The 23,384-nt window shown below is 40.8% G+C and overlaps 1 protein-coding gene across 2 annotated transcripts in view; it reads left to right on the forward strand.

Annotated features, from left to right (window-relative positions):
* Positions 1 to 23,384, forward strand: part of SORCS2 (sortilin related VPS10 domain containing receptor 2) — a 167,734-nt gene that overhangs the window by 73,308 nt on the left and 71,042 nt on the right. For both annotated transcript variants that reach the window (XM_063130150.1, XM_063130152.1), the window contains exons 4-7: positions 10,468 to 10,632; positions 11,175 to 11,248; positions 19,000 to 19,064; positions 21,765 to 21,883. In XM_063130150.1, the coding sequence (XP_062986220.1) occupies positions 10,468 to 10,632; positions 11,175 to 11,248; positions 19,000 to 19,064; positions 21,765 to 21,883 (423 nt within the window). The remainder of the gene's footprint in view (positions 1 to 10,467; positions 10,633 to 11,174; positions 11,249 to 18,999; positions 19,065 to 21,764; positions 21,884 to 23,384) is intronic.

The following is a 23,384-nucleotide window of genomic DNA, read 5'->3' on the forward strand; positions in this document are numbered from 1 at the left end:
ATAAAATAAAATACAAGACATCTCACCATAGTGGAGAAGATGGTGAGCTGAGTGCCTGCCCAGTCTTCTGTCCAGGTGTTGACGCTCGATGAACAACTCCAAGGCCCCTGCTGCTCTCCTGTCTTACAGTTCTTTATCTTTGAAGCAGACTTGGACTTAAAACAGTCTTCAAACAGAAGACTGTCCTCTTTAAAGTATACATGGCCATTGTAATTACAAATTAAGTAGAGTTAAATCTTTCCAGGATCCTAATAAGTAGCATGATACATAAGAAATCAGCATTTTAGTTCTAAATACTTTCTGAGGGCAAATGAAATTTCTCTCTCTCTTTCTGTCTCATTCACATGTTTTGAGATGTAAAAAATAACTACAAATGCAACATATTTTTCCAGCATTTTTTTTTTAAAAATTGAACTTATGTTATTCCCTCTTGGGGTTTTTTCCAGGTAAATAATTTTGCTGCATTTTACTAAACATAGTTTTTCCCCTTGTCCATGTTGTATGAAAGGGAAGCTACTGAATCTGACAATGTAACCTACATTCTTTCTCTTACCTTCTGAATTTTCACGTTCTTTTTTTCAGTGACTGCTCCTTCCTATGAACAAATGTAAGAACAATTGATGTGAGTCATTATGACAAGATGTGGCTCTCTGTGGCCTTGGGCACTTCCATTGGTTGTAGTTTTGTAGACCAGCCATGACCTTCCTGTCCAATTGTCATCTTATTCTCTTTACAGAAATGATGTTTGATGTTGCTGTGACACCTGTACCCCTTACTTTGAGGTTGTCATAAGCATTGCTAATTACAGTCATGACTTTGGGTATGATCCAGCCAAAGTTAAGCACTTTTACATCCCATTGATTTCGATAAGCACATACACACCTCACTACTTTTTAAACTAACTGGCTTGATTGTTGTGGGTTTTCCCCCCACAAAAAATAAAATTAAGAAGCAGTTGACTAAAAATGCCTGAAATTTAATGCCAAAGAGCAGCTAATGCTATAAATCTTAGAATTACCCATTCACATGGAAATAAATTTTATAAAGATCAAGGCTGCACAGATGGAAATTACCAAGGTGACAGATGTGAGCACAGCACTTGTTCTCCCCTATCCAACTGTTCAGGCACAAAACCAAAAATTTAGCCTTGACTAGACAGTTCAATGGGCTTTGCCTGAGTAGCTTTGTTCTAAGCAGTAATATGCTTCTGCATGGAAAGACTGAATTATTTCTGTATTTCTTAAAATTTTATACTTTATTAATTAGGAACGGAGCTGATAATTTTTAGGTTTAGTGTGTTGTGTGCTTCTAGTTAAGATGTGTGAAATCTGTTTCCATATGCATTTTATTCAGTGGTAGAAGTAATTTTCTCAGTGGAAAAATAAAATATTAAATGGATGGAATGTGATGGGAAGATAAAATATTGAATATATTTCTCAACATTGTCTCAGGCTGCCCTAGAAGGAAGGCGTGTTTTTGTCTTTTACAGCACAATGTGTTGTTCTTCAGTGGAAAATAAATTGCTGGAATACTTTGTAGGTTAATCTTAAGGTTTCGGGAACTCATAACTACAATTTCCTAATATATCATTCTCCGGCAAAAATAATGAAATGTGATCTGGCTTGATACCTAAAAAAGTTTGAACTAATAAGTTGTTTTCTCAAAATGATGGTGATGAAGTCAGATTTTTACTGTGAAGACGATACTAGCATTTCAGATTACTTTGGGCATAATGCAGCCAAAGTTAAGCACCTTTAAACCCCATTGATTTCAATGGGAATTTGTGGCTGCTTGGACAAAGGCTGAATGTGGGCATAGTTACACCCCTCCATTGAAGTTGATGAGCAAAAACCTTTCATGAATATAACAGTCTGTGTGTACATTAGAATGTCTGCAAGGAGTATAAAGGACCCTTGAGAAGTAGTAGCTCTTAATTGCTTTATTTATTTATTCATGTCCTGCCAGGATGGTTCACAGATATTTCATGAATATCTGTTTCTGTCCCCATAGGGCTCACAATCTCTTTGCTAGGTTTGGGGAAAGAGAGGGTGTATGGGGAGAAACTCAAAATAATAACTCCTTTCCACTCTAGCATGTTCTTGTCCGACCGTGTTCCTCCCTTTCTTCTAAAATACAGCTCTCACAATGAATACTTTGTTCCTGTTCCATTCATACACACACCCAATTCTCAGACCAAAAAGAAAAGACACAGCTAAAAGGAAAACAAACAAATAAGCAAACAAACAACCCTTCCCCCTTCCCATGCTTTTAGGGGAAAAAGGAAATAGTATATCTGGTCCTTAAATCCCGTGCTGTGCAAGGGAGGGGCCCAGTCCCACCTGATGGCGGAGATGTAGATCACAGTGGGGACAGTTTGGTTTGCTTCCTGCTTCCCCTGCCTACAGGGCAGTTGATTCAAAAAGGTCATTGTGAGAGGAGGAGGGGCCCAATCCCAGCTGGTGAAGCCCCAGTAGGTGGAGATGGCAGTGACAGTTCGCTTCGCTTTCTTCTGTCCCTCTCCTACCCACAGAGCAGCTGGTTTAATATCCTTGCTATATAGCCCATTCTCACGAATGACATCAGAAACAAACAACATTTTTGGTCATGTTGGTGTACAGAAGTACTATTTACATGGTGGGACCATAGCTGCAGAATGATACACAAAATGAATATTCACACAATTAGAAGGGAAGCTTGGAGGATGGCAACAAGGGAGAGGGCCTATTCGGTGGTTCCCCCCCCCCCCCCGACTGTGGAATGATCTCCCTATGAGGCTCGCCTGACACCAACATTGTTATCTTTTTGGCGCCAGGTCAAGACTTTTCTCCCAGGCATTTTAACAGCATTTAGCAACGTTAAGTTTGTTTTTAATGGACCCCAGAATTGTTGTTTTTAAATGGATACTGTTGTTTTTATACTTTTTTTATGTTTTTGATGGTTTTTAAATTTTGTATACTTTTAATGTTTACCATTTTTAATTGTTGTAAACTGCCCAGAGAGCTTCGGCTGTGGGGCGGTATATAAATATAATATAATATAATATAATATAATATAATATAATATAATATAAATAAATAAATATAATAGCCAAAAAAAAGAGGGGATGATGAAAATCCTGTTGTGTTATGTTTCACAAATAAGCTTATTATCCAGCACTTTCTTACAAGGACAGTCGCAAAGCCCTTGAAATAGCTGCAGTTGCACAGTATATCTGTCATCTAGTAATTAAAAGTTACAGCAAAATACATTAGGAATGTGAATTTTTTATAAAAAATAGTATGGGATAGAGCATGCAAAGGGAAATTTAATGCTGCCATCTTTAGGTAATCTCTAGAATAGCATACTTTAACTACTGTAAAAGTCAATTTACCCCAATTGTCTTTTTTATGAGTTATGGAGTGAAGTGATGTCATGTAAACAATTTTAGGACCAGTTCACCCTATCAAATTCTTCCATGTAATTATGTATAGTTAAAGGAAGTCTAGCGTGAACTGGCTATACATATCGGAAATCAGCAGTCACCCTTGTGATCGCAGCTTCTGGGAAGAGATAAGCTGCGGGAGCGCTGCGGGTGCAAGCTGTGTCACTCTGCCCTTTCGCCATGCAGTTCTCCAGGCACGTAGGCAATTGTGTGAAGGAATTTGAAGGGCTAAACTGGCCCTTAACATCTGAAGAGCAGGATGTAAATGTAACCCGTCCAAGTCTCCTCTCTGCTTTTAAAGGATACCCTTAAAGAACTTTTGCTGTGCATAAGCTAGAACTCTGGAAGGAATACTGCTGCCATTATCACAGTTTAATCAATTTGGTTGAATAAAGTATGATATTCCTTAAAAGAAACAATAGTTTGCCATTGTACATTTCTTATCGCAGATAATGTCTTCTCACTGGTAACTTGTTGGCCTGTACGTATGTTGCGTTGTGCTGTGTTGAACAGATGTGAAAAAGTAGAATCCTGGAACTTGATGTATTTAATTCTCCTGCATGTCTAGGTATGCTCCATGCTTTCGATTTATATCAACATTTCATTGGAAACAGTTGAAAAACATCAACACATTTATCTGTCTTTGCCTGCAGACTGACAATGTTGTTTTTTCCTGCTGCTCTCAAAAACCAAGAGTGATGGTTCTTTCCAAGAACAGTGGCTCACATGTCTAAACCACGTTGAGCTCCATCACACCTATTTCCCCCCCCCCCCCCGGTTTACCTCCACGTTTTTCACCTCCGTTCATAAGTGCTGAAAGCGTTCCTTCCTTTCATGATCATCGCTATACTGGTGGACTCTCTTTTCACTTGTTTGCTCTCCCTCTGCTATTGCACCTGCCCCACCCCTTCTCCTTCCCCCTCCAGTTCATTGGTTCTTGTTATTGATGATTGTGATCAAGTGGCAGCCTTCCCCTCTTGCTCATTGGAGCTCCTATGGGAATTAACCAAAATGCTTACAGCTCCCTCGTTTTTAAAGATAAAGAGATGAAACTTGGGTCAGTGAGAGCTCTTAAGTAGGGCTTTAGCCACACCAAATTTGAATCAGATCCATTCATGCCTTGATTTTTAAAGAAATTCTTAATTCCCCCCATCATTTCTTCCCATTATCACACTCACACCTCTCCGATTCTGCACAGGGGTGGATTAAGGCAGAATCAGAGGGGTGTGTGTGTTCAATGGAGCTCTTTATTGCCCAGGCTTGATTCCCTTACTCAAGAGTAAATCCCACTGATTTCAACTGCATTTACATCCAAGTCATACTAAAATCCAGTGCATGCTTACCTTTGAGTAAACCTCATTGAACAGAGAGACTGACTTCTGAGTAAACAGAAGTAAGACCTCAGAAGTAAGCATAGAGTTGCAGAGCACTTCTTTCTAGTTTGCTGTTTTAGGCTTAAAAAAAAGCTTCTCAGTGACCACACTATTAAAAATCAGTTCTATACATGTTTACTCAGAAGTAAGTCTCCATATTTGTAAGAAGCTGAGTGGGGTGAGGGGTAGCTTTGATATTGACATCTGTGGCTAACCAAAATGCTTACATCTGTGTAATTTTTAAAGATAAAGAGATGCAACTTGGCACAGTGATAGCTCTTAAGGAGGGCTTTAGCTACACCAAGTTTAAACCAGATCCATTCATACCTTGATTTTAAGGAATTTTTAAAATGGAAATTAACAAAAATGCTTACGTCTGTGCAATTTTTAAAGCTAAAGTCATGACACTTGGCATCATGATAGCTCTGCCAAGGTGCTTTAGCCATGCCAAGTTCGAATCAGATCCGTTCATGCCTTGATTCTTAGGAATTTCTTAATCCCCCTCTCAAACCATTCTCCTGATACTCCTCCAATGCGAAATTCCACCTGTTTGCATGTGTGGAGGATCTGTTTTTCTTTACTTTGATAATGCACAGCTGTACATCTCCAGTTCATAAAAATAGAGATCTGCTGGTGTCCTCAGGGATGTGGGCTCCTTCCTCCTCGCTCTGGCTTTGTTTTCTAGTGATTTACTGATTTAACGTTTCATCGGCTGGGGTTCATTTCTGTAGGCAATGAGGGTGGGGTTGGAGCAGTAAAAAATCCATTCAACCGACTAAACACACGTTCATTCGTTTGACACGGCATGTTGGAGAAGGAGAACCACCCAGTCCTCTTCTTTCAGCAGCAAGACTCCATTCAAAGCCCACGTGCCCAACAAAGGAAAAGTGAGAGGACAGCAATACATGGAGGCTTAAGGGTGCATTAAATCCACTTGGGGAAAATAATCCAGACTTTTCTATGCAAAATGGAGGAAAAGACGTGAGATGGGTGCAGGACAGCGATGATGTCGTGTGAGTCCTGTGCTGCAATACCAGATATCGGACGTGTCGAGAGTGCATTAAACTGCAAGTGTGATGGAGCTCTATATGAGAATAGTTAGGAGCTGCTTCTTTGCTGGTTCCAGTTCTATATAGCTTGCAAATGTATTATGGATTCTTCCTTGAGAGGTTCTGCCCACTTCCACTTGGAGTAGAGTGCTGGAACACATGCAGTCTAAATATGTCCCGGGAGTGCTGAAACTCTTCCTATTTGAGCCCACGTTCAACAGCCAACATTGAGCAGACACAGGGTATAATTTAATTTCTATATGATTTGCATATTAATAGAGAATTCGGCTTTCATTTCATTGTCCCCTTAAACTGTTGTTTCTAGGCTGCAACTCTTGGGAATGGGTAGGATAGAAAATGAAATCAATGAATAAATAAATAAATAAATAAATAAATATATTCTAGAATGGACCCAACCCTATTCTATTCTTTGCTAATGGGAAACCTCCCTCCCTCAACACAATGCGAGGTTGATTGAAATATGTAAAGTGGGGAATCTACAATGCCACAGGAGATGAAGCTGGACAAAGCATCACAGTTGTACTATTAGGAAACATATTACATTATGATAATCTGCAGGATGATTTACAATCTTTATCTTACTGATTCCTGAAACATTAATTTGCGAGCTCTCCATATTTTAATTTTACAAATGAGGAATGGAGACCGAGAAATGGAGTTAATTTATGGCTGAGTGGCCATGCTGATCTACTGAAGAGCAAAAACAATTTAATGAATTTCTTAAATCTCCATTGATTAATATTGTAGTCAGATTCAAGATAAGCACTTAAAAATACGTACTGGGCAATTTGGAGACATCCATTGTAGGTATCTAGCAGTTGTTTGAAAGAGGTTAATGAACCTAGCTGGCTGGCCTGATTTTCTGGTTGTTATTGCAGCACAGATAGCAGAAAAAAGCTTCTTTTCATGCTTTGGCCCCATGTTCCAGTGCTTATCTTTTATAACACAGAGTCCAAACAGATGATGTTGAATGTGTGGATGCATTTAATGTATCTGTTTCCCCCCTATACAATAGCTGCTGCTGGGGTCCACCAGGAGGATCAGGACCTCAGCACGCAGGGAAGGGATTAATCCTTCCTCCACCCCAACCCTACTATTTATTTCATTGACATTAACTCCGTGGAATACCACAGAGCCGATACAGCTTTATGATTCAGTCAGGGGACATTTGGGAGCAATTGTATCAATGGCAGAGACCAGGATTTTGGTAGGACCAACAGCTAAAACTGCAGGGAATTTTCCCAGAGACATCAGAAAACCATGCGGATCCATCAGCCTCCAAGGACCAACCTTTGAAATTGGCCAGCAACCCCTGTGGAGGCTAGAGGCAATCTGAAGACCAAACTTGATCAAATAATGATCTGACCTTGACAACAGAGATACCATGGACTCTCCCATCTGCAGATCATCCCCCGTTCACCCCCAGTATAGTAGCTTACCCCTAATGAGAATTAGGGTTTTCAAGCATCCTCTGATTAGTTCGTTAATCATGTTTTGATCTGTCATTTAATCATCCATGTTGTGAGAAGCCTTGTAACTCCTCTAAAATTTCATCTGTGGATGGGAAGGGAAAAGTGTGGATTTTAGTTATAAAATTGTGTCCTGCAAGAATATTATGAAAACAGCTTATTGTGGATCTGCAAATAGTGGAGGACATGCATCAACAGTATAGTCCCAAAGACTGTCTCGAGTGGATAGCCGATAGCCATATGGTTTGCATCCATCACGCTATGGTTAGGGCTGTCAGCAATTCATAGTTGATGAAATTCAATCTGTTGATGTCTCCAGGGCACTGCCTAGTCAGATACTGTTGTATGCGGACAAGGATGTGGTATGTCAATGATGTGGAGAAGTTCAAACATATGGACAAGGTTTTTGCTCAACCCTTACATTTTGTGGCTTATTACATTGAGTAGAGAAGAAGTAACAAGGTGGGGCTAGAAGGTTATAAATTCATTGTTAAAGATGGAGTGGTCCCACTCCTTAAAGGAGGGTGACAACTTCTGAGAAAAAGAACATTGTTGAACCTAGAAGCAGTGGAGGCTGGTCGTTCCGGTTTCCGTGGGACTGTGAATCCATTCTGGGTTTCAGAGCCAGCCTGAATTCTAAGGGTGCTATCCAAGGTACTGAACCTTAGCCTTAAAATATGTTCAGAACCTTGATTAGCTCCTTTAGAGTTCTGACTGAAACCCAGAACAAAATTGGAGCCACCAGCCTCCACTGCCTAAAACACCTCAATATTTATAAGCTGGTTAACATCACATTTTTGCAAATCATGTTCAAGTGCATCGTGGTTGATCAGAGATTTTCTAGATCAATTTCAGTTGGGGTTTAAGCCTGCTTTTGGCATGTTTCTGTGTCTCTGCGGGCTGAAATGCCAGGGGAGGCACAGAGAGTGCAACCTTATTGATTCTACTGGACTTCTTGATGGCTTTCAGTACTATCAGCCATGGTATCCTTCTGGAGAGGTTGTCTGAGTGGTGAATGGCTTTGCAGTGGTTCTGCTCATACTTGGAAGACGGTTTCCTGAAGGTGGTGCTGTGGGGTTTCTGCTGTCTATTTCTGCTGCTATGTTGCATTTTAAAGTAGGTTTTTTTTAAAAAAACTCTGTGATTTTTTGTGATATTTCATGTTGTTGATGCTTTATTGTTTTATTATATTGCTTTTTGATGTTTGTTTGTTTTTTGGATTTTATTTGTGTTTCATTGTATATAAAACACAAGTAGCTATTTACTACAGGGCAGCAAATGTAAATTAAAATATATATATAATTGAATGGACTGAGACTTGCTATGAGAGAGTTGAGAACCATAAAAGGCACCACAATTTTGCTACATCAAAATATGCAATGGACAATTTGTCTTATAGAATTCTACTCATCTATTTCTGCATACTTGGCGTTGCAAAGTTTGCAATTAATTATGATCTGGGCAAAAGGTATACTTCTGGCCAGTGCCAATACCTCTGGTAGAGGTTTGCCATGTACATGTTGCCATTTTAAAGATAGTGAGCCTGTAGCAAGGAACTGTCATTTTAAAAGTGAATGTGTAGAGTATTTCTGTAATTATCTGTCCCTAGGATGCTGCCTTTCTGACATAAGTGGTTATATTAGGTGTATTACTTGTTAATAGATATACTATCCCTCTGCTATTTTAATAAAACACTCTGCCTATATTGCTTCCACCTTCCAAGAGTCCTGTGCTGGATGTGGTATAATCACTGAGCAATCCTATGAAGATAGTTGACAACCTCCAAACTCAGAGGTTGCCTAGTATCCAATGCAGGGTGGCTGAGTGCAGAGGCAATCTTCGCCTTCACTCTCCAGCCACCTTGCATTTCAGAGGGGGAGGGAAGGAGGCTGGGTGGCCACTGCCCCAGTCTGGGAATGCGCCCTTTTCCCATCTCCGTGCTCCATTTCTGAGCATGGAGTTCTAGCCAGAACTGCACTGGCTATGAAGGGGAGGGGCAGGGGGCAGGGAGTGTGGATTCTGAGGTCAGAGCCCTGTTTCTGGCCTCAGAACCCAGAGACTGAACAATCGTATGTCTCCCCAAACTAATTTTGGCTGTAATCCAAACTAGTTTGGGCTCTTTTCTGGAGCTGCTTCTTTCCAGCATGTAACTCCTTTGCTGAGGGAACTGTACTGGCTGCCTATTTGCTACTGGGCCCGGTATAAGGTTCTTGTACTAGTGTACAAACCTCTAAACAACTTGGGACCAGGATACCTGAGAGAATGCCTTCTCCCCTATCAACCTGCCTGGTCACTGAGGTCGTCTGAGGGCATGCACCTGGTGGTTCCACATAGACCTGTCGTGTGATTGGAATCCACCAGGGCAAGAGCCGCTCTGAGAGCCTTTTTTGGCTGAGGAGCGGGGTATAAGTATGATAAATAAATAAAATAAATAAATAAGAGCCTTCAGCGTGGAAGCCCTGCCTCTGGAGGTCAGGCAGGCGCCAACTTTATATTCCTTCCGGCGCCTCCTGAAAATGTCGTTATGCCAGGAAGCCTTCCCTTATCAACCAGCTGTGGTTTATTTTTCACTTTGTTTTTTTAAAAAATGTACTTTTAATGTGTTTTTATTCTGTTTTTATTCTGTTTTATTTTGTCCACCACTCTGAAATTCTGAATGGGGAGTGGTACAGTATATAAATATGATAAATAAATAACCCCACTTAATAGGGTGTAAGCTCCAGTGAACACTGTGGGACATGCATATGATTGCACAATAAAAGTCACTTCTGCTTCCCAGGGAATCTTGGGAACTGTAGTTATGTGAAGAAGTGGTCCAGAGAATTCCCTTTTTCACCAAGCTTCAATCCCCAGGATTTTTTAGAGAAAGCCATGTCCGTTAAAGTGGTAAAATACAGTAAGTTGTGACCATAAATTTTATGACCTAAACCGATTATTACAGTGGTTGGTGCAATACCTCTTTCATTTTCTGGACTAGGGCACGGAGTTTGGGGTGAATTAATGTGATGTGTTGCTTGAGACAGTTCAAAGCATGTCTGATTACCCACACCTATGATTCTTCGCCTGTTAAAGATATAAAGAAGATATCTGCAAATAGTACTACTTCACTGATCTGTTGGTCTTTCTTTTTCTAGATAATTCTTGTAAGTTCTTCCCATAATGATCTGGACCAGAGTCTTTTCATTAGCACAGATGAAGGAGCTACGTTTCAAAAGCAGCCCATTGATTTCTTTGTGGAAACGCTGATTTTTCATCCAAAGCAGGAGGATAAAGTGCTTGCCTACACTAAGGAGGGACAGGTAAAATAACAATAATAATTAAGAGGTGTAATGTGGCTTTGCTTTTGATGTTTCTGAAATATCAAATTGAAATGTGTTCCAGCTAGTTTAAAGGAACAGTGTTAAGAACTTAGCAACTGAAAAATATCACCTTCATCTTGAAGATATTCAGTATCTCACATGCCTCCGCAATTGGTGCCTTACAGCTGACTATGGGAACTGACTCCATTGAAAAGCATTCTGTTTGACGTGATATAGCAGTAATGATAGTTCTTTCCCACATGCAAGCCATCGCTTGATACTGCATTCACCAAGTGATGAAAGTTCATGAACGAGCCAATCTATGTGCTATGAATAGGAATGTTGTTTCTTTCTCAGTCATATTTGGTTGAAATCAAAACGAATCTGTTCTAAGGCCTGGATCCAATGATTTGTTCTGTTGGTCCTGTTGACTGTCTGCCCCTCAGTACCCCAGCCGTTATTTATCTATGATTATTGTACTTTTCAATACAGGAGGATCTAATAAGAACTGTACTAACTCTGTTTTTGTTTTTCATTTTAAGCTCTATGCTTCTCTTGACTTGGGAATCAAATGGACTCTCATGCAGGATCACGTGTCAAAAGACCATATTTTTTGGTAAGAGACATATTGTTGTTCTCCAGAAATACATGAAAGGCAAGATTAATAGAGAAAAATGATATTGATCAGTCTTTGAGGGTTCTCTGACTGAGTACTATGGCACAGTTGCACCACACACACACACACACACACACACACACACACACATCTATATATTTCCTTCTCAAATATTCATAATAGATGAGAAATTTTAAAAGCAAGTTTTCCTAGATAGAGATTAGGCAATTTGCACTTAGTCATAAACTCATTTTATTTGTCTGAAGGATTTTCTACTATGGTCTTCAGCAGATTACTGAGTAATATGCCTCATTGTTTCCTAGCTGTAAAAATAGTACCCTATTTCTTCGATTCTAAGACGCACTTTTTTCCCATATAAACATCTAAAAAAATGGGGTGCGTCTTAGAATCGCAGGTGTGTCTTAGGTTTTTTTTTCCTGTTGGTGGTACTGAAATTAGTGTGCGTCTTACAATCGATGGCGTCTTACAATCGAAGAAATACAGTATTAAGGTTTAGGGAGTCATGGTTTTGCTACTTAAGAATTCTCTGCAATGGACTCACTGGCTGTCCTTGTGCAAATTATTTAAAGCTGAGCCTCAGTGTTCCGCTACTGTAAAATTGCAAAAGTATCCTGTAAGTATCTTCTGAAAGTTATCTTAAGTGCTCAGTTTGTTTTGCACAGTGGCCCACCTTCTGACCTGAGTACTGACCAAGTACTTCTGACCAAGTACTTGCCAATGAAAAGTTGGCAACCCTAATTTATATAACCATTTTTGTAACTTATTTTCTAAGTGTACTGTTGTGGATTTTTAGATCCCAAATTTTATTTAAAAGGTTAAAATATATCTTGTGACTGAATTCTACATAGTTTTCCAGGAATTCTGTCAGTGCCATGATTAGGACTTTCAGCATGCCTTGTAGGATTGGGTTGATGCCTTTTGCTGTTTTTCATATTTTCACTGGAGCGCATATTCGATTAATGTTGACATTTATATCAGGAACTTGAAGCCAGTTAATGAGACAAATAATGTATAGAAATGAGAGTTGTATAAGCTGAGTGGGAAGCTCGGGAACTAGGCAGCCATTTTCTTTACAGGTACTATGTGACCGCCTTCTTTTCCATTTCTCCTAAAAAAAGTACTCTGTAACTCAAAGACTTACATATTACCATGCCAGCAGATATAAATCCAATAACACGTAAGGGTTTACTAACTTCATGGCAGGATCTACACCACTGCTTAAAAATGTTTTATAACAGTAGTGACAACTGTTGGGGCCCAGGACAGACTCCATATACAGTTTTCAAACCGTTTTCAAAGTGCCATGTCCTGCTTGGTGCAGATCTGGCCTAAATTCCTTTATACGGAACTCCATAGAATTCTATAGAGCAACCACCCCTCCCCCCACCCCCTTCTTCCCTCAGCTCAGAAGAACAGAAGACTTGCTTTGCTGGATCTGGCCAGCCAGATGTGCCAGGAAGCTCTCAAAGAAGGTGTGATGTAATAGCCATTCCCTGTTTTGTCCTATGAACTAGATCATAGAGATCCAATGTGGTGTAGTGGTTGCAGTATTAGACTGGGGGACCTTGGAGGCATGGTTTCAAATCCCCACTCAGCCATGGAGTTCATTGGGTGACCTAGAGCCAGTCACTCACTGTCTGTTAATCTGACCTACCTCAGAGTTCTTGTGAGGATAAGAGGCTCCTTGGAGCTCCTTGGAAGAAGGGCAGAATAAAAATGAAATGAAAGACATAATTAACTTCGCTATCGTGATGAATTGCTATTCTCCACAATTTTTTCTAATACGTTTTGTTAAAGCTGTCTGAGTCTGTGTGGTAGCAAAGTTTCTAGATGACACCAAATTATTCAGGGTGGTGAACTCTGGCAGAGTGTGAAGATCCCTGTAATGATCCCTCCATATGAGATTAACTTTGAATGCAAAATGATACACATCAAGAGGGTTTAACAGCATTATAGTGAAATATCATTTGTAGTGTTATATATGATGCTTTGCCCTCAGTTCTACACCTTGCTTCAAGCTGATCATGAGAGAGAACATGGGAATCTAAATAAGAATACGGTAGTGTAAGACTTATTACTCAAGTTCTAGTAGACTGATTTTGCTCATTTTTGTTTTAAACTGAAGCTTGAGCAGTGTAAACGTGCCGAAAATTTTGAAAGTTTGAAAAAGTTCAAAGCTTGAGCTTTTAATTTTCTCCACACCAAACAGGCAGGGCAGCCCCTCTGCCAGCAGGATGATGGACAGCCATGCTCAGCTAGAGATGTGAAGACCCGGGAAAAAAATGGAAAAATTTGGAAAAAAAGCAGTTTTTTCCGTTTTTTTCTGAAGCCTTTTTTGTGTTTTTTTCTGAAAAATTGAAAAACATGAAGAAAAAATGGATTACGGGATGTTTTATTTTAGCACGATGAATAAAATGTTTAAGACAAGGTGTTCAGATATTTACTTCTCCAAATGATTTCTAAAAACGGTACAGTATCAGATTATTACAATGTCAGTGTACCAAGGACAAGCAAGTCCTAGGCTGCAAACTGAGACTACAACTCTCAAATGCAAGAGGAAGATGCATTTCTGCCTCTAGGGGGCACTGCCATGGAAGCAGAGACTGAAACTAATACTGATAGCCATAAGTCAGAAAATAAAAAATAAATAAATAAATTAAATTTCATGCATATTCATTAAATCTTGCCCCCCCCCCCCATTTTCCTCAGTTCTTTTTGTGGGAATGGGGGCTTTATGTCTTGACACTGGAGGACTAGCGGAGACATAAATCATTTTCTTTGTTACTAATGCTGGTGGTTTCTTCAGTTGTTTTTTAAAATTGTTTTTTGCCTGCTCCTCATAAACAGGCAGAACCAAAGTTCAGGAGCTTGTAGCTCCATTTGTTACCAAAGAAAGAGTTAAATTTGTAATAATTGTTTGAATACACTACTTTTAATATACCAAATGTAATAATTTTATGCCAAACCAACTTGGACATAATTACATTTTATGTTCCTAAAGTAACAAAGTGACTTTCAATCTGTAAAAAGTGCTAATATTGTATTATTTCAATTTTTCCGAAAATTTTCATTTCCCCCCGAAAAAAACTAAGAAAAACTGGGTTTTTCCCCATGGCTTCAAAATTTCCAGAAATTTTACATCTCTATGCTCAGCCAATCAGTGTGGTGTGAAGGCAGGCCAGCCACACAGTTATGCTGTTGCCAGCAGCAGGGAGAGGAACGAGGATGGAGGCAACCAGTCGGGGCACACAAGTGAAGGCAGAGGGCTACACACCCATGCAAATTTCAGAGGGATTCATATGTGTGAGACACATTTGCATTATTCATCAGCCACTCTGTGGTGAGGGGAAAAAAGTGGGGAAAGAGTGAGACTACTAGTGCCCGTGGCAACATGGGCTTTACACTAGTTGCACTAGAGAGACGATCCATGAAGTTTTATAACTGACTTTGTTCATAGGCAATGCATGCCTATTTGTAAAACTCAAGCTTCAGGTATCAAGTTTCTTTAAAAGAGACCAATATAAATATTTATGTTGAACACTTTTACAATTTATAAAGATAACTGAAGACCTTCCTAAATAGGAAAGGGTTGCAGATCTTAGGTGAGAGTTATGATGGGTCTTTTGCTGGTTTGTTAGTTTGGCTCGTAGAAAGTTATGGTTGCGTAGATATATGTGCTACACAGTTGAGCCGTCTATGATTTCCGTAAAGATGGTGCAGAATCAATCTCAAACACATGAAAATAATCAGTCACTGCTGCAAATTTACACTGATTGTAAGTTTCTCCTTCCAGCAAAATATATTTCATCTTCATCCATTGATTCTTTGGCAGCGCATGAACTTTGATATAGAGAAGGAACATTTCCCCATTTCATCCCCATTCATTGCAACAAAAAGGAAAGGTTTGCACCTGTGAATCTGAGCCCTCCATTGGAGTGAATGGAGAAACTTGCTCAACTAAGCAACACTAAATACTAAATTGTTGTCTCTAAGTAATTTCTTGGGGGCTGTCTAAACATCTTCTTTGCCCTACAGCGGCTGCAAATTGGCATTGTGTCAGTTATATGACGATTCGTGGCCATTGTGGGGCAAGTAGACGAGGCTGAAAGTTGGGGACTTTTCCCACTGGAGTGAGACAGCTTTTCCACTGTCTGTCCTTGCTCTGTCCTTGAGCCGGGGATGTTCCCCAGTGGAAGGCGGCCTCTGATTGGTTGCCAGTAGCTGGGCAGGGGCAGGCCTGGCAATCCAAATGGCCTCCAGAAAGCCTGCGCTGCCTCCTTCATAGGGATTACCTGCTGCTACCTTGCAGCAGCAAAACCGCAGGGTTTAGTGGCAGAGTAGCGCCAAAGGGGTGCCAGGAAGGTAGGCTCTGGATTCCAAAATCTGTTAATACCGATTCTTGTTTTTCTCTTGATTAGCTAGTTTTTAAATTCTGTGTGACTAAAAACAACAAGAAAACTGCTATTCAGATGCAAAGGATTGAAACAATATGTCCATTAAAGCAAATTGGACATAGGAAATACAGAAGGATCAGAGAACAGTAACAATACAAACCACCAGACAGAACACCAGGCAGAAATATCACAAGGAAGTCTGTTCAGCATTTTTTTTTTGCAAAAAAATAATAATTCATAAATTAAATATACTCTGTTCTGAAGATGAAGTTATTTTCTGTCTCTCCAAGTAACTCAAAGTGCCAGAAGACATTAGACTTTCATGCTAATTAGAGCAGACTGTTTATTCAGTATAGTGGTGTTTTTTTTAAAAAAAAAACCCAATAGAAACAATATGTAGCAACAACATGTTTTGAACTAGTTGTTTCATTGTAGTTACAAGTAATGCTGTCTGGATGATTAAGCAAGTGTTTTCTCATGAACCAGCACTGTGAATTACAGATCTTGACTCCATTAATGAGTTTGGGTAAGATTAACGTGAGTCGATTTCCCAACTATGAAACAGGAGAACAAAAAGGAGAAAATTTGCTAGGACTTTCTGTGATGTAGGTGAGGGCTTTGGGCTGTTATTTTAAGGATGCCCTTTCTGAGATGTCCCTTGATCAGAGACAGAAAACTGAATGTCTTTTGGGGGCCAATTTGAAAAGATGAATTACAGAGATGACATATTTAATTTGGTTAAAAACCTGGGCCTTGTTTCATTCATATAAAATGAGCATATAAGAACTGAATTTGGACAGTACTAGGAATCAATCTTGTCTAGAAGCAGTGAAGATTCAACCAGAATCTCTTTGGGCTGCTTGAGCATGGTGCTGCAGGTGGCCTTTGAGGGCAGCCCATTTTGCTAGTAAAGCCTGTCATATAGAATGGGAGCAAATACTCTCAGAGCAAAGATGATACTTTAACATTTTCTTGACAGGTCTGTGTGTATTCTGTAGGTGCTTCCAGGAAAGGCTTTAATTGTGCAATTACTCTGCCTAATTCACAGAATTTTATGTGATGTCCGGACATTGTAATCCTCATGCGTTTTCTTACCTCTTATTCCAACTTTTTTCTTACCAGAAAAAAAATCCATGGAGTAAAGGATGGAATAGCTGCAGAGTGTCTTTTGATTGGTAGTGTTTGTAGTCCCCTGTCTTGAACCACCCTGGCCTTAGCTAGACCTAAGGTTTATCCCGGGATCGTCCCGGGGTCGTCCCTGCCTGCTCCCGGGATCCCCTGTGTGTCATTTACATGAACAGGGATGACCCCGGGATGATCCCGGGATAAACTAGCTAAACTGTCTAGCTAAGGCCCCTGTATGTAAAGAAGTAATACAGAATATTAGAGTTGTACATTCAAGGTCTTGCTTTCCCGCAAACTTCAGCTTTGCCAGGGGAGGGCTGTATCAAAGTTTGGCCCTCCCATGGGTCAGAGTGAATCCCCCACCTCAGGCAACGGAGCAGGAGGAGTGGTGAATGACATACTCTACCACCACCACCACCACCAGGAGGTATCCTGTGGATGCTCTGGATGGGCAGGTGCTGCTGGGCAGGCGGGTGTTCCTGGCAGCACAAAAGTTGGCCCCACTGGCCCCACTCTGAGAGCAACTAGTGGGGCTCTCCTGAGCAGACCCCTGCTCTCTGGCTTATCCTGAGGATCCTCAGTGACTTTTCATAGAGCTTGCCAGGTTCAAATGCCTGGCCTTGAAGGGTTCTCCTTTAGAGCCAAGCATTAAAAGAGGGTTGTCCTTGGAGACCACCTGCACCACAGTACAGATGATCTTCTGGGAAACCCCCTTACCACAGTGCCTGACTCTGAGAAATGACCCCCTCAGATCCAGGCATTTGGGCTTGACTGGCTCTCTGAAGAGCTGAGCTGGCCACTTTTTCCAGCCACTACAGCTCCAGAGAGCAGCAGCAGCAGCGGTGGTAAAGGGGAAGCAGTTTGGAGACATGGCATAGGGGAGGTGGGAGATGCAAAGGGGGTTGGCTGGAAGATGAGAGAGACCCAGTACGTGGTCGAGAAGGGAGAGGGGAAATGCAGCGGGTTGGTGGGTGGAAGACATGGTGGAGGTATGCCTGTGCTGTCCCACCAAAGGCATTGGGAGAGCTTATGCCAGCCCTTCATTGTTTTAATTTCAAATGCTAATTATTTTATATATTTATAAAATAATTTAAATGCCTTTTCAATAGCAAAGCCCACCACAGTCTACAAAATTCTTATTAATATAAAGAAAGATTAAAATCAAGAGCATCAAAGTATCCAACCACAAATAAATACATTCGGATTTGGAGAACAGAAATACCTTAACGTTGCATTCAAAGCTTGGCACTCTTCTCTAGGAACGCTGTTCTTAACTGCTGTGCCCTGCCCTGAGAGGACCGACAAATCTAACCTGACAAGGAGAGCAAAAGCTCCCAGATGATCCTCCCTAAGGAATAGCAGGCCAAGGGCATTTAGGGCGGTAAAGCAGCAGTTTCTGCAGCTGAAACTCTCCCCACGGCCTGAGTCCGATCCCAGCGGAAGCTGGTTTCAGGCAGCCGGCTCAAGTTGATTCAGCCTTCCATCCTCCCGAGGTCGGTAAAATGAGTACCCAGTTAGCTGGGGGAAAGGTAATAACGGCCGGGGAAGGCAACGGCAAACCACCCCGCTATAAGGCCTGCCAAGAAAACGACAGCGAAAGCTGGCGTCCCTCCAAGAGTCAGTAATGACTCAGTGCTTGCATGAGAGGTTCCTTTCCTTTCCCTGAATTGAACTTGGTAGCACTTGCACTTATTTTGTGTTAGAAATAATTCTGTGTTGTATCCACAGACATTTTATACTGAGACAGACAGTGTCATACAGTGATTAAAATGTTGAACTTCAGAAACCTAAGCTCAAAACCCAGCTCAACCATGATGCTGACTGCATGAGTTTGGCCCAATCACCTTCTCCAAGTCTAACTGAACTCATAGGTTGTTATAAGGTTAAAATAGGATAAACCTATACGCAGTGCTGTGAGACCTTGGAGAAAAGGTGCAATACAAATGTGATGAGCAAATTAATAATAGTTTTTTGAGGCCAAGGGATTTACTGCTGGAAATGGTATTAGGAGGCATTCCTTCATTTCATTGTTTTTCCCCCAAATCTGTTTCTGTCATGTTTCCCTTTTTCTTTTTTAGAGATTCCACTTAAAAATCATAAGTCAGGAATAATAATGTCTGGCTTCTTTAAGCACCATGACTATTCTGACTGATTGCCCACCCAGTGACTGTACTTGTCCTATGATAACATTGCATTGTATTTGGTTCCCAGGGCTATTGATGGAGTTGATCAAGACCCTAATTTTGTTCATATGGAAATCCAGGATCCCAGTGGAGGTAGGCATTGGGTGATTTTGTTTTTGAACGCCTTTATTTAGATTCACACAAACCTGGGAAGCTCACTTTCCCTATGTCATAAATTTGTTTTATTTACCTGTACTCAGCACCCTCCTCTGTGTGACCAGGATCTCTGTGGCCAGGATCTCTTCTTGATCCTCCCAGAGTGCAGGACACGGAATAACGGGCTCAAGTTAAAGGAAGCCAAATTCCAGCTGGACATCAGGAAAAACTTCCTGACTGTTAGAGCAGTATGACAATGGAACCAGTTACCTAGGGAGGTTGTGGTCTCTCCCACACTAGAGGCATTTAAGAGGCAGCTGGACAAGCATCTGTCAGGGATGCTTTAGGGTGGATTCCTGCATTAAGCAGGTGGTTGGACTCTATGGCCTTGTAGGCCCCTTCCAACTCTGCTTTCTATGATTCTATGACAACCTTTTAAGTATTTGAAGAGTGCTATCATGCCTCCCCTCATAATTGCTTATATGGCAAATATATGTATTGGTGTTAGTACATGGGGCAAAGTTCACCGTGTAGGCCTTCCTTGGCCTTTAGCATATCTTTGTATTGTAATGCACACAATCTCGCAATTACTATGGATGAGAAGAGACAGGCTGGCAATCACCTTTTAGACTGATGGAAGTTTAAACAATATTTGTTTATAAAATAGATCAAGCCCATTTCCTGTAATTGGAAGAAATCTAATATTCCGGCAATTGAAGAGTGGATTAATAGGATATAAGATATGACTTATATGGTGAAAAGGATAAACTTAATAACAGTTAGAAAAGGTAGGTTTATAGAATAAATGAGTTTATTTGTCTCATATTGGAATGATAGCATTCACAATGCTGCAAATCCATATATGCTATTGGGTATAATATAGGAAATGAGTGAGATGTGTATTTAGTGTAACATATAGCTCATTTACTTATCGAATATATGTTAGTGTTTGTAAAAAGCATTTACTTGTAATGTTATGTATAAAATGGGAATATATACTTATTTATTATATAATGATAAATTTATTTTAAAAATAGATTGAAGCAGTAAACACAAACTAATAACAGCTTTCAGATATAGAGGAGGTTTCCATATAGACGATGTAGTCCAACCCCGTAAAGTTAAGCTCCTGTAGTTATGTTCACAATGCTGGGAATATTACATATTTCCAAAATGTCTGTATTAGAAATCTTTGCCTTACTATTATGTAGAAATATAGCATGCATTAAAATTTATTTTCTGAATTAAACAGAAGCCAACATGCTGTGCTTTATTGAACAAAAGATTCATGAAGCTGAAAGTGATGTAGTTAGTGTCACGGCTTCTTAAAGTAGTAGTTCTTTATGTTATTATATTCCTATAGCACCCAATAGCTGAAGCTCTCTGGGTGCTTCTTGTTTGCTGCAAAGCAACAGAGGAAGAACAAGTGGTTTAAGAAGAACGAATCAGCTGCAAGGCCGACAGATTGGCACCAGGTGCAGTGAAGGTGGTGGGCAGGCTGCAGGCTGCTCTGCTCCCCTTCCCTTTCAAAGAACGTGAGGCAGAAGGACAGCAAGACAGACCACACATCTTTTTCTGCCCAGATTCCAAACGCTAGAATCCCAAAATTCTAGAGGAGGGCTCCTACCCACATATTTTCTTGGTGTATAAATGGAACATTCACATATCACTAGCTACTGAATGATAAATTTCATAGAATCATAGAATAGCAGAGTTGGAAGGGGCCTACAAGGTCATTGGGTCCAACCCCCTGCTCAATGCAGGAATCCACCCTAAAGCATCCCTGACAGATGGTTGTCCAGCTGCCTCTTCAAAGCCTCTAGTGTGGGAGAGACCACAACCTCCCTAGGTAACTGGTTCCATTGTTGTACTGCTCTAGCAGTCAGGAAGTTCTTCCTGATGTCCAGCCGGAATCTGGCTTCCTTTAACTTGAGCCCGTTATTCTGTGTCTTGCACTCTGGGAGGATTGAGAAGAGATCCTGGCCCTCCTCTGCGTGACAACCTTTTAAGTATTGAAAGAGTGCTATCATGTCTCCCCTCAATCTTCTCTTCTCTAGGCTAAACATGCCCAGTTCTTTCAGTCTTTCTTCATAGGGCTTTGTTTCCAGACCCCTGATCATCCTGGTTGCCCTCCTCTGAACACGCTCCAGCTTTCTTGGGTAATCCTTTTGTGGAGTGTGCATTTTCACAATGGAGCAGCTGAAACTGCTGCTGGAAAAGTATGGTAGCATATTTGAAACAATGGGGCTGCCTATATGCAAAGAAAGCCCCAGGGTGAATGGGTGGGTGGTATTGCTGCATCGATTATACAATGCAGCAGCCAACACACACTCACCCTGGGGCTTTCTTGCAAAGCTGCATCTTTAAAAAGTCGGGGACTTACCCTGACTTTTTCCTCTGGAGCAAGGCAAGTATGGAGCATTCGCTGTCTTTCATCACTCTGGAGTTGTGGAGGCATGGCCGGGCAGATGGTGACCCCTGATTGGTCATCATCTGCCTGATCAGAGGGCAAGGGGTGGGCCTGGCCACCAGAAACCCCGTGCTTTGGCTGCTGCATGGGGATTAGCCGCCACCACCCTGAAGCAGCAAAAGTGCGGGGTTTTGTTTATCACAGCGGCAACCCGCTGCCATATAGGCAATCCCAGTGAGTCTGTTGTTGATTTGCGTTTTACCTACTAAACCTTTCCTGCCCTCTAGGTTTTCACTACATGGTCTGCCACATTCAGAATTGTTCTGATAAAACACTACGATCACCCTTCGCTGGTAGTATTGACAAGAACTCCTTGACAGTTCAGGATGACTACGTATTTCTTCAGGTAATGTCTCTAACTAAAGGTAAATTACAAAACAATTGGCACAATCCTATGCATGTTTACTCAGAAGTAAGTCCCGCTGTGTTCAGTGGAGCTTACTGACTGGTAAGGTGTTCAGGACTGTTGCCATAGGTAAGTAACATGAGACCCAGAATGGGAAGCTATTGCGAGGGACATCTCCTGAATGGCCATGTCGCATGAGATGCTTCCTGTCCTATGAAAAATTTAACCATTGACTGACTCCTCTAGCAAATCTAGATTCATTGACCCCTTTTGAACAGTAATTTACTCTTTAAGAAATAACTTGAGTCAAAATGTCATCTGCAGCCAAGGAGAGGTCACTCCACTGTCTGTTATGGATTATGATTGTTCATAATTTCCTGTGATTGTAAGGTATTCCATTTGATTTTCTGTTAAAGTATGTTTCCCTATGTAGTGAATTGGTATCCATGGTTATTAGTGAATTTATCGTAAGTAATTAAATACTAGGTATTAAACCATACAATTAATTTATTATGTTGATATTCTATGTATTTGAATATGTGGTATTATCTACTAACTCCGGCAAGATAAGGCTTTTTTTTTGGTTTCGGGATGAGGGAGGGATTAACAGAGGGTGGTATATGTGGTAGATTCTGCCACGTAGCGGCACGGTGTGGTCGGGCCAGGTTTGAAGGGGTCTCTTGACCCATCTTGAACGGGGGCCTTCCCATTCAAGTGTGTGTGTGTGTGTGGGGGGGTTATATTTCCACATTTGTACTTTTGAATACTTGCCCCAACCCTACTCACCCAGTAGATTCCTCATGCCAAATTTTATACTGAAAAGAGAAGCAGACAACATTACTACGAACAAAATTGTCAGGTTTTGTAATGATAGGATACTGAAAAAGCAGCCTCTTAATTATACAATCACTCTCAGGAAGACTGGTATAATAGATATCTTCCAAATATGGGAATGCGTTGAATAGATGAACAGTAAAATAATTATTCCGGGTAGTATAGCAGATGTTATCTTTGTTTTAGAAGATCTCTCTCTCTTTCTATCTCTCTCTCTCTCTCTCTCTCTCCTTCCTTCCCTTTCCAAATTGGAAAACAAACTGTTAGGTAATATGTAACATTTATATAGTGCTCTATAGCAGGAGTAGGTAACATGGTGCCCTCTAGATGTTTTGGACTACATCTCCCATCATCACTGACCACTGCCCTCACTAGCTGTGTTTAATCCAAATCATCACATTGCCTTCCCCTGCTCTAGAGTGTTCAAAGCACCTCTCATATATTACAGCAGACTTTTAGGTTAGGTCAACATTATTCTCCCCATATTGGAGAACTGAGGCTGAGGGAAAGAGAGGTTCCTCTAAGGCCACCCAGTGAATTTATGGCAGAAGTAAGATTTGTACTGGGATCTTCCTGATCTGTGTTCAGGCTTTTATCCAGCACACTATACCAGCGTTCTGTTGCGATTGTACCACTTGCTATATGCTGACATGGGATTCCCTATTTT

Source organism: Elgaria multicarinata, chromosome 7 (genome assembly GCF_023053635.1).
Source record: "Elgaria multicarinata webbii isolate HBS135686 ecotype San Diego chromosome 7, rElgMul1.1.pri, whole genome shotgun sequence".
Taxonomy (NCBI): domain Eukaryota; kingdom Metazoa; phylum Chordata; class Lepidosauria; order Squamata; family Anguidae; genus Elgaria; species Elgaria multicarinata.